General features: G+C 51.8%; 2 protein-coding genes across 5 annotated transcripts; one reads left to right on the forward strand and one right to left on the reverse strand.

Annotated features, from left to right (window-relative positions):
- Window positions 1–725: 725 nt before the first annotated feature.
- On the forward strand, window positions 726–9,780 carry Uba7 (ubiquitin like modifier activating enzyme 7). 4 transcript variants are annotated; one of them, XM_048793867.1, is made up of 24 exons: window positions 726–929; window positions 1,015–1,183; window positions 1,279–1,413; window positions 1,518–1,624; window positions 1,912–2,002; window positions 2,111–2,246; window positions 2,441–2,538; window positions 2,615–2,761; window positions 3,479–3,649; window positions 3,827–3,928; window positions 4,077–4,157; window positions 4,236–4,391; window positions 4,477–4,642; window positions 4,723–4,928; window positions 5,016–5,074; window positions 5,156–5,333; window positions 5,407–5,481; window positions 5,722–5,902; window positions 6,383–6,465; window positions 6,939–7,028; window positions 7,121–7,312; window positions 8,835–8,912; window positions 8,988–9,088; window positions 9,550–9,780. In XM_048793867.1, the coding sequence occupies exons 1-24, from the start codon at window positions 874–876 to the stop codon at window positions 9,677–9,679; spliced, it is 2,988 nt and encodes a 995-aa protein (XP_048649824.1). In that variant the 5' UTR covers window positions 726–873; the 3' UTR covers window positions 9,680–9,780. The 4 variants fall into 4 exon arrangements, with proteins under 4 accessions (XP_048649824.1, XP_015342662.1, XP_048649825.1 ...); XM_015487176.2 differs by lacking the exon at window positions 9,550–9,780 and adding an exon at window positions 9,183–9,543 and having other exon boundaries at window positions 8,820–8,912; XM_015487175.2 differs by having other exon boundaries at window positions 727–929; window positions 8,820–8,912.
- Window positions 9,781–9,953: 173 nt separating this feature from the next.
- Window positions 9,954–11,412, reverse strand: Inka1 (inka box actin regulator 1). The gene has a single exon (XM_015487177.2). The coding sequence runs from the start codon at window positions 10,766–10,768 to the stop codon at window positions 9,995–9,997; it is 774 nt and encodes a 257-aa protein (XP_015342663.1). The 5' UTR covers window positions 10,769–11,412; the 3' UTR covers window positions 9,954–9,994.

Below are 11,412 nucleotides of genomic sequence, written 5' to 3' on the forward strand. Positions count from 1 at the left end.
TTTTTTTTTCTGGTAATCTTAGGGATTGAACCCGGGGATCTTATGCATGCTAGGCACTGAGCTATACCCCTAGCCCCTAAAATAGTTAATTTTGTTATACAAATTTCACCTCAATTTTTTATTGTTTTTGTTTTTGTATTGGAGATTGAACCCAGGGATGCTCTATCACTGAAATAAATCCCCATCCCTTTTTATTTTTTTATTTTGAAACAGATAGTATCTTGCTAAATTGCTGAGGCTGGCCTTGAACTTTCAATCCTCCTGTCTCAACTACCAAGTCACTGGAATTACAGGCATGTACTCCAGAGTCCATCTGAATTTCACCTCAATTGAAACAAAAGCAAAACCAAAAACTTATGACAGCCCTTGATTTAGCTGTTGTGGAGTTTTTTCGGTAGTTGTGGTTCATTCTCCAGACAACTGTCCCCAAATTGCTAAGACAAAAAAAAAGGATACACTGGAATTCTCTATCCTATTTTTGTAACTTCTTTTAATCAATCTACAATTATTTAAAAAGAGAAGTTTAAAAGAAAAATGATGTGATTGTGGCTGCTCTGTGCTTCCTACCTTCAGTTCAGACTGCCTACCCTCTTATAATCCTGGGACTCATCCCAGGCAATAGACCTGGCAATTGGCCCACTGAGGTTGGGCATCTGTCCTAGCCTGCAGGCACAGCAGGAGTCTGCTCAGAGTATATTCTCACTTTCACTTTTGCTTTCCCTGAAATGACAGAGGAATCAGGAAGGAGGTGGTAACCAGCAGCTTTCTTTAGTCCCTTGGCTTTGCTGCCTGTTTGCTCTAGTTACAACCCCTGAGACCTGTGTGGTGCCACTTCCCACACAGAGACTATAGTTGTAAGCGCCAGGCCTGAAGATGAATATCCCAGAGCCTTCCATGTTGCTGGATGAGGAGATATACTCCCGGCAGCTGTGAGCCTTGAGGTGGATAGGGAGTGGGGTGGCCTTCAGACCTCTCTGATCTCTAGATGCCTGTCCTCCTACTTCCCATCCACAGGTATGTGCTGGGCCCACTTGCCATGGAGAGGATTCAGAAAGCCAAAGTCCTGCTATCTGGCCTGAAAGGCCTGGGGGCTGAGGTGGCCAAGAACCTGGTCCTGATGGGGATTGGCAGTCTCACTCTGCATGATCCCCATCCCACCTGCTGGTCTGACCTGGCTGCCCAGGTAAGGGTCCTGAGGGGCTCCGGGCTCTCAGACCAGGATGGGGACAGGACCCAAGGGAAATCTCTTGGCTCATTCTGCACTGGATCTCTCCCTAGGTTTTCCTTTCAGAGAACGACTTGGAAAAGAACAGGGCTGATGCCTCTCAAAAACACTTGGCTCAACTCAATGAAGCTGTCCAGGTCTTTGTCCATACAGGTGACATCACAGAGGACCTACTGCTGAACTTCCAGGTAACTTCTCCAGACCTAGTTTCTAGGCCAGTTTCCAGCTCTACTCTCAACAGAAGGGAGGCCTTGGCAGTGGTTCTGGCCTGCTGATCATGGTGTTCATCCAGGTGGTAGTGCTAACTGCCTCAAAGTTGGAGGAACAGCTGAAGGTGGGCACCTTGTGCCACAAGCATGGAATCTGCTTTGTAGTGGCTGATACCCGGGGCCTTGTGGGGTGAGTGAGATTGTCTGCCCAGCCTATACATCACAGCCAACAATTGGTCTCAGTGCTGTCCCCAATTCTAAGCTTGTTCTAGTGCCCCTCCACCCAACCTCAGGCCTGTCCCAGAACTTCCTGCAATTCTGGTCTTCAGTCTCACCCCTCTGGTTCTTCTAATCCAGCCTCCAGACCTGCCTTAGTAACAAAACAAACAAACAAAAATCTAGTTTCCAAACCTCTCCCAGCATTCCTAGTATCCCCTATCCTTAAATACAACCTGTGATCCTGGCCATTTACACTAGGCAGTTATTCTGTGACTTTGGTGAGGACTTCATTGTGCAGGACCCTACAGAGTCAGAGCCCCTGACAGCTGCTATCCAGCACATCTCCCAGGTGAGTACTGAGATGTGGGTATTTACCTGCTGTCTAGGGAATTGTTGGTTGCCAAAGCCTGTGGAAAACAGGTACAGGCACACCTGAGACAAGCCACCTTCCACCCAGGGCTCTCCTGGCATTCTCACTCTGAGAAGAGAGGATAATAGAAACTCCTTCTGTGATGGGGACTTGGTAACTTTCTCAGGCATTGAGGGCATGGTTGAACTCAATGGCTGTTCTCCCCGGCCCATCCATGTACAGGGTAAGCCAACCCCATCCCACCCTGGGCTCAATGCCCAAGACCTCATTGATAGTAAATATAGTCTGGTCCTGGGGGATAGGTTTTCCTTTCACCTTTCCCAGGGTGCAATAAGGTCTGGGACACAGAAGTCAGGATGGGATATGGAAATTACCCAGGTTCAGGGATCATAATTTACTAGGTTATATCTCTTTCAGAGGATGGGTCCTTGGAGATTGGGGACACAACAACTTTTTCCCGTTACTTGCATGGTGGGATTATTATTGAAGTCAAGAGATCCAAGACTGTGATACATGTAAGTGCAAGTGCATCTGAGATGGGAGTATTCTGAAGTGTTCTAGACCTGACCCTAAACCAAGTATCCATTGCAGGAGCCCCTGAACATAGCCCTGCACCAGCCCCGGATGGTGGCTCAGAATCACCAGCAAGCCCATCGTGCCCACTGCCTACATCAGGCCTTCTGTGCACTGCACAAATTCCAGCAACTCCATGGCCGGCTGCCCCAACCCTGGGATCATGTGAGTGGTCCCACTATACCCACTAGCCTTATTGGAGTTTCACTTGAGACCTCACCTCAGTGACAATTCACAGATTCAAGTTTGAACCCAGAAACAATATCCCCACTTAAAAAAATTTAAAAAAGGAAGAAGAAGCTGGGTACAGTGACAGACACTTAAAATCCCAGCTACTTGGGAGGCTGAGGCAGGAGGATTGCAAATTCAAGGTCAGGGCTCCCCTGGCATTCTCACTCTGAGAAAAGAGGACAATAGACTCTCCTTCTGTGATGGGGACTTGGTGACTTGATAACTTAAGGAGACCCTATCTTAAAATAAAAGATAAGAAAGACTAAGGATGTAGCTCAGTGGAGAGCATCCCTGAGTTCAATCTTAGTATCAAAGGAAAAAAAAAAAAAAGGAAGAGATGAAAATCACTATCTTTAAACTAGAGGCTGAGTCCACAGAAGTGCCAGGCACACAGCCTGGGGACCCCTGCTGTGTCCTAATCCATCAGAACCAAGTTGGAAGCTCCACTCAAATTGGTAAAGCCTCTTGGGCCTTTCTCTGGTGCAGGGCATCCTCTGGTTATGCTGCCCAGGCTAGAAATAGGACTAGGCCTTCCCACTTAGGCTTCTGCTTCTTCTTCTGTAGAACAGGGTGATAGCTACCTAAAGGCTTTAGGCGCGGGGGTTTCCAAGTCAGGCTGGACTGCAATGCCCATAGATTTCTACCCCACAGGCTGATGCAGAGATTGTGGTAGGTCTGGCAGAGGCCCTGGAACCCCTGAAGGGCCGAGAAGAAGAGCCACTGGATGAGGCCCTACTGCGGACAATTGCCCTGAGTAGTGCTGGTGACTTGAGTCCCATGGCAGCCATTCTGGGAGCAGTGGCTGCCCAGGAAGTCCTGAAGGTGGGCACAGTCACAGGCAGGGATGAGGAAGGAGACGGGGAGGTATGTGGGTCAGTGAAACACCCAGTTACCAGACCATGGACCTGGAGGCTTCACCAATCTAGGTACAGCCTTCAACTGTAATCTGAGGGGGTTAGAAGTTGGCAGAAACCCTTAGTGTAAAGTGCTGTCCCCTAGGCAATCTCCAGGAAGTTCATGCCCCTGGACCAGTGGCTATACTTTGACGCCCTTGATTGCCTTCCAGAAGATTCTCTTCCCAATCCTGAGGATTGTGCTCCGGTGAGTTCCTGGGGTAGGGGTGCAAACCTTGTTCAAAATCATGGCTAGGGAAGAAATGTGAAGAATGGATCTTAGGTCCTGATTCAGTGAAAGAAGGAGATGCAGCATAAGCCAGCAGCCATCACTGACCCCAGTCTGTGTCCTCTAGAGAGGCTGCCGTTATGATGGGCAAATCGCAGTGTTTGGGGCTGGTTTTCAGAAGAAACTAAGCCTCCAGCACTACTTCTTGGTGAGCTGTGGAATGGGGGTGGGAGTGTCTTTGGGAGGCCAGGTCAGGCCCTTAGGCTAAAGTTGCTTCTACCTGCAGGTGGGCACTGGTGCCATTGGCTGTGAGCTGCTCAAAGACTTTGCTCTAGTGGGCCTAGGAGCAGGAGGCTGTGGTGGTGTGACTATTGCTGACATGGACCATGTAGAGCGCTCCAATCTCAGCCGTCAGTTTCTCTTCAGGACCCACGATGTTGGAGTAAGTGCTGGCCCCTCCCACACTCGTGTCCCAGACTGCCCTCCCATAATGTCCCATACCCAACATCTTCTTCCCTTCTTCCCAGAGGCCCAAGGCAGAGGTGGCTGCTGAAGCTGCTCAAAAACTGAACCCAGACTTACGGGTAACTCCACTCATTCGGTCACTAGATCCCACCACAGAGCACATCTTTGGGGACAACTTCTTTTCCAATATAGATGGTGTGGTTGCTGCCTTGGACAGTTTCCCAGCTCGTGAGTGCCTGATTTGGAGCTCAGCCAGCCCCTTGCCCAGGCAGGTCAGCCTCATTCCTGACCCTTTGCTCCTTTGTCAGGGCACTATGTGGCTGCTCGCTGTACCCACTATCTGAAGCCACTGTTGGAGGCAGGTACACAGGGCACCTGGGGCAGTGCTTCAGTGTTTATACCACATGTAACTGAGGTCTACAGTGGCCCTGTCTCAGCTTCAGCTTCTGAGGATGTCCCCCACCCTGTCTGTACTGGGCGATACTTCCCAAGCACAGCTGAGCACTCCCTGCAGGTGAGCACACCTCACCCCACCAAGCTCAGCTCTCAACTGCATATATGTTCCTTATCTGACACTTTATTGTCCTTCCCTCCACCACAGTGGGCTCGGAATGAATTTGAAGCACTCTTTCAACTATCTGCAAAGACCATCAACCAACAGTAAGGCCACACAGAGAGGTGGAAGAAGGTTTAGGGCTCCAAGCACAGGGCTTAGCTTCAAACTTCCTCCTTTCTCCACAGGGCACGTACTTCCCTGGCAGACATGGATAGGCAACAGATACTGACTTTACTACGGCTGGGTGTCCTAGGACAGCGCCCACAGACTTGGCAAGACTGCGTGGTGTGGGCCCTTGGCCAATGGCAATTCTGCTTCCATTATGGCATCATACAGCTACTGAAGCACTTCCCACCTGACAAAGTGGGTGGCAAGGGGTTGGGTGGTCGAGGGTTCATGGGGACAAGACTCAGCCCAATAGCCTATCTTTTTCTAGGTGCTTGAGGATGGAACTCCATTCTGGTCAAGTCCCAAACAGTGTCCCCAGCCCTTGGAATTTGACACCAACCAGGTGAGTGGGAATCCTTGGGGAGCCTTGAGATAGAGATATGGCCCTCAGAGCAGAGGAAGTCATCTCTGCATTCTGTAGAAATGCAGATTCTGATCACCATGTTTGTGTATTTTTGGGTATCTATATGTGTGGCAAGCAGGTGCTCAAACAGATTCACAAATGGACAATGAACCACCTGTATTTACCCATACATGCTCACTCACAGCCATGTCTCTGCTGCTACTCTTGGTCTTGCTGCAGGATATGCACCTCCTCTATGTGCTGGCAGCTGCCAACCTATATGCTCAGATGCATGGGATTCCTGGCTCATCAGATCAAACTGCACTCAGGGAGCTGCTGAAGTTACCACAGCCTGATCCCCAGCACCTGTCCCTCATCTTCACTAATAACCTAGAGCTGACTTGGACTTCTGCTGAGTTTGGTGAGACCCTTGGCCCTGGCCCCCATACTGTCATTAAAAGGCTTGACCCTGACTTTAGCCTATCCTATAGAAGCAAGGTAGGGCTTGAGAGCCCTATAGCCAACTTAGTACATCTCAAGCCCTCTTTCCATGCTCTCCTCTAGGCTTAGCCACATTCTCTAGCCCCTCAGTAGATCCTTTTCCCTGCTGCCTACTCCATATCCCAGTTCTCTTTTTTACACTCAGACTCTTCAAACCCAGCCTCAGCAACTTATCGAGGCCCTATGCAACTTAGTGAGACCTTGCTTCAAAATAAAAAATAAAAGGGCTCATTGGTTAAGTGCCCTTGGGTTCCACCCCTGGTATCCCCCCATGCCCCCCCCCAAAAAAAAGAGTGTAGTAACTGGCAGACTTAGCAAAAACCAAGAATAGGCACTAGACTCCAGGAAGAGTGTAGGAGACAGGGGCTAAGGACTACCCCGACATCCCCTCCCCTCATAGGCCCTGAGATGTTGAAGAAACTGCAAGAAGCTCTGGAAGTCTGGGACAAGTTTCCTCCCCTGAAGCCTCTGATGTTTGAGAAGGTGGGATCTTAAGTTGGGGTAAGGTATTGGGCTAGGGAAGTTGTGGGCGAAGGTGAGGAACAAACAGGGTTGATTTAGAGTCCCTGAGTTCTCTTCCAGTAGGTACCTGAAAGCAGCTCACCTTCCTTGAAACTCAGCCTCACTGTGTGACAAGGGGGAGATGGTGAGCTCCTTCCTACCTACAAAACTGTGTAAAGACCTCCTGGGCCTCACTTCACATACCTGTAGTCCCAGCAACTCAAGAAGCTGAGGCAGGGATCATAAGTTTGAGGCCAGCCTGGGCAATTTAGAGAAACCCTGTCTTAATGTAAAGTAAAAAGGGTTGGGAATATAGCTCGGTGGTAAAGCACTTCTGGGTACTCCACAGTACTACAAAAAAATAAAACTGTGCAAAGACATCTACAGTGGCACACAGTTGACCAAGGGAATGGGCACATTTTAGTATTAATGCTACTGTGATTTGGGCCTCACAGAATGACAGCAACTTTCACATGGACTTTGTGACAGCTGCAGCCAGCCTTCGATCTCAAAACTATGGGATCATACCATTCAACTATTCTCAGGTAACCCGACCCCTTAGGGCTCAGTCCTGAAAGTAGAGGCTAAACTCTAGCTCTACAGCTTATTTTCTAACCAAATCTCCTGTCCTTAACAGAGCAAACGAATTGTGGGCCAGATTATACCAGCCATTGCCACCACTACAGCAGCTGTGGCAGGTCTGGTGGGCCTGGAACTGTATAAGGTAGTGTATGGGGCACGGCCCCTTAGTGCCTTTCGTCATAGCTATCTGCACCTGGCTGAAAACAACTTCATGCGTTGGGTGCCTTCTGCTCCAGCTACCCAGATGGTGAGCCCTTGATATCTTACCCTTACCCCTGCTAATTTTGGGCTTTCCTGCATCTTCCCAAACAGGCCCTACTCTAGCTGTGGCCTCACTCCAGAACCCAGACTGTGGAGGAGTTCTCAAGACTCCCTCCAGCCCCCTTCCTGCTATGAAGCCAGGCTGAGACCTGTCAGACACAGGAAGCAGCCATCAGCCTTTCCTCCCACCCCACTCCAGTCCAGGGTCTGGGGGGGCGGGGTGCAGCTTTAACTCATTAGTGGAGCCAGACATCCTCACAACCTCCTCTTTCCCAGAAGTTTTCCTGAGGGGGTAGATAGTGGGGAGGGGGAATTTGTAGGTAAGGGGAATCATGGCCCCACCCCTAGAAAGATGTAGGGCCCTGGCCTGCCCCCTCCAAGGTGAATTAAAGGGCACTAGATTTGCCACTAGCAATGTGGAACAACAGCCCTGTGTGTGTGATTGTCACAGATGTGAGTGCACCAGAGTCTGGGCATCCCTGGTGTGTAGGTGTGAAGGGAGAAAGCTTGCACATCTGTGAGCCAGATGGGAACGCAAGGCTCTCCTCGATGTGGACATGCATGGATGTGTATGTGGGTACACATGTGGGTGTTCCTGGGCTTGTGTGCATATGTTCCTGTGAGTGCAGGACAGGGACTATCTCCAAATTGTGTGCCCAGACTTTGTAGTAGTGGCATTTCCTTGGGGCATAAGAAAGAGGATAGAGGGAATGCTGTTGTCAGGGGAGAAGGCAAAGGTCAAAGGTCACTGGCAAAGGCCCTAGCCTTTGCCAAGCAGCCCTAGGGTCCCTCTGGACACAACATGTAGAGCCCTTTAGTGAGACGCCCCACCTCTAACCAGCACACAGGCTGCTTTGTCTGTGGAATGGAGGAAGAGTCTCTAACCTAGTCTCATCTTGACCCCAGTATGTTTTCTGAGGGGCTGGAAAGGTCCCCCATCCTAGACTCTGGCCGTCCGCCACTCTTCTGTCCTCAACTCTAGGCATCAGAAACTCAACTGGACAGGAACAGGAGGCTTCTATAGACTGTGTCCCTGCTGGGATCTCTGGGCCAGTAGGGCTCCAGTAGTCACTGTACTATGTACTCCTGTGTGCCTAAAACTAGTCAAAGGCTCTAAAAGTAAGGATGAGGGAATAGGATGTATCCTCCCGCTTCTAGCCTTGCATTTGAGGAACAAGCAGCTTTATCAGAAACTCCAGTAGCCTAGCTCTGGCTTCCTCAGGAAGCACCACCCCCTTAGTCCCCCTCCAACAACTGGCCTGTATGATGGATCAGTCTGTTTCCCTGTGTGGGCCCCATAGCCCAATTTCCTGTGCAGGCCTCAGCCTGGGCAGGGAGGGGGCTGAGACTCTGGGCCCAGATCCCACCCTCTACTCCCCCGCTCACTTCCTGCTTCTAGTCTAGCTCCTCCCCTAGAAAAGGCTGCTAGTAACTGGGACAGGGGTTATCCATTTATGTGAAAACGCTCACTCATCCTCACCCCCATCCCCTAGTTCAATTGCCTGAAGTGGACTTCTTGGGACCGCCTGAAGGTGCCTGCTGGACAGCCTGAGAGGACACTGGAGTCACTGCTGGCCCATCTCCAGGTGTGCCCTGACCCCACCCTGCCCCCAAGTCCAACCCAGCCTGGCCCAGTGGGTATCTGACCTGTATCTGTCTAGGAACAACATGGACTAAGGGTAAGGATGCTTCTGTATGACCAAGCCCTGCTCTATTCGGCACGATGGTCATCTCAAAAGCAGGCCCAGCGCCTGTCCCTCAGGTGAGCCCACAGCCAGCTCTAGCTAGGCCCTGCCTGCCCCTGGAGGTTGAGGATGGGGTACACACAGCCTTTCTTTTTCCTAACCCCATTCTAGGCCCCTCACACCTTCCTGAAGCATTCTTTCACCAAATGGGGCAAGCAAATGGACTGGGGGCAGGGCGAGAGCCTAAGGAGGGGCCTTTGGGAGCTCTCTTAGCCAGCTCCACCAGCCCCCAACCCTCTCTGCTCAGCTGCCCTTTCACAGCCCACTCCCAGGGGACCTACAGCTTCCTGCCTCTTGCCGGCCCCACCAGCTGCTCCTAAAATAGTTTCAGATGTTTCCTGTCTTGAGCTGCTCCTGCTTGTGGTCTGGGCTCCTGAAGGCTCTGTAGCACCCTCTAGTCCATGCCAAGTTATCCTCTGTCTACCTCAGCTCACCTGCCCAATCTCCCCTAACCTGCCTCTCCCCCCCTCCATACCAGGGTGACAGAACTGGTTCAGCAGGTGACCGGCCAGGTGCCTGAACCTGGACTTCAGGTACTAGTACTGGAGCTGAGCTGTGAGGGTGAGGAAGATGAAATGGCCTTCCCACTTCTGCACTATGAATTGTAACAAGGCAGCCACTGCCCTACCACTTGGCTCTATGGAGATCTGCCCAAAAGCCCTGCATCTTGAGCCCACAGCAGACACACAATAAATGCTTGTTGAAGGAAGGCATAGTGGAAAACATGGATGACAGAACACAGGGCAATAAATCACATGGGCAAGTGACACGGGCAAGACAACACCCTGGAAGAGTGAGAAAAGGCTTTAGATTTGCCTCCCTGGACTGTGCCTCACAAGGCTGGGACCACCTCCTCAAGCCTCAGGGGTATGGAATCAACAGTCTAGAAAAAGGCCTTTATTGTCCCAGGCTAGAAGGCAGGGTCAGAGATAACTGACATCATTGTAAATGATGGGCTGGCGACTGCGGCAGCTCATGAGGGCTGCAAAGCGTGATAGGTCCGCAGGCAGTTCAGATTCTGCGCGAGGTGGGCATGACAGCCGCTTTCCTGCCATAGCTGCCCTACGAGCCCTGGACAGCCTGCGCCGCAACTGCTCAGAGAGACCAAGCAGAAATTGGGGTGGTCGAGCTCGGGCACGGGGTATGCCTCCATCACCCCCCTCACTTGCTGCCTCAGGCAGCTCCATCCAGTTGTGAACTAAGTCAGCAAAACAGTTGTCCCCCAGCACCAGGGGCTGGCGACTACGTCCCCTGTTCAGCAGGGCTGCTGTCCAGTCCTCTGCTTCCAATCCCTGCCAGTGCTCCAGGCAGGCATCTGGAGTAGACTTGGGCCGTGGACGGTGGTGGGCAGGTGGTATGCTGGCTACAGATGCTCTGTTAAGCAGGGGGAGATCACTGACTGAGAGGCGCTGGGTATGAGGGAGCCGTGCAGGGAGTGCTGGGCGTGGGAGTACAGAAAGCTCTTCCTCTCGCCATGTGCTGCCTGACACTTCTGAGAAGCCAGAGTCCCAGTCTAGAGCATGCTCCCTTGGGCCCCTCAAGGCTGCACCCCTATCTTCTGCCACCAAGGCTTCCTCCTCCTCTTCCTCTTCCATACAGCAGACAGAATCCTCTTCCAAGGCATCTGAAGCCCTAAGTTGATGGCCAGACTGCACACCAGGATCAGTTTTAGGGGGTGGCTGCAAGGGGCCAGGCATAGGGGATGAGCCTGTATCCCGACCGCACAACTGAAGGGGAAGAAAGGGTACAAGTCATAGGGGTATCATTTGTCACCCCTGCCTGCCTGGCCAGGCCAGCCATGAAAATAGAGCATCCAAGAGGGTTTGATAGGTGTGCTGGCCTGGGCAACAAGGCAGAGAGTGAGCACAGGGCTGGCATGGGGGTACAAAAACACGAAGCTCGTGTGGCTTCCATTGCAGACCGGTGTCAGTCTGGCAGGCTGCAGCACGCAGAGCTGGGCAAGTCGGCACCCGCCACTAGGGCGGGCCGGCAGGGTTGTGGGCCTGCATCGGGAAGTAAGTCCTGCCCAGGGTCTGGAGGGGAGGCATCCCGTGGCCTTTTGGATGATGCATATCCCCAAAGCGTCTTTCAAAGAAAGACATGGTGCTTTCTAAGTGAGGGATGGAGGAACAAGGTACAGGTCAGAGGTAGGGGGCGTCCACAGCAACGCCAGAACCTCTTTAGATCCTTGGCGCCTCTGCCCCACCTCAAAAGAAGTCCTCCTCACTATCCTCCACCCACGCTACCCAGCGGCACAGCCAGCGGGGCGGCTGTTACCTGATGCCCAGAACAGCTCTCAACTGTCCAGAAACTCAAGGCGGGCCATCTGGGCCAGCTACAC

This window comes from Marmota marmota, unplaced genomic scaffold (assembly GCF_001458135.2).
Source record: "Marmota marmota marmota unplaced genomic scaffold, marMar, whole genome shotgun sequence".
Classification (NCBI taxonomy): Eukaryota; Metazoa; Chordata; class Mammalia; order Rodentia; family Sciuridae; genus Marmota; species Marmota marmota.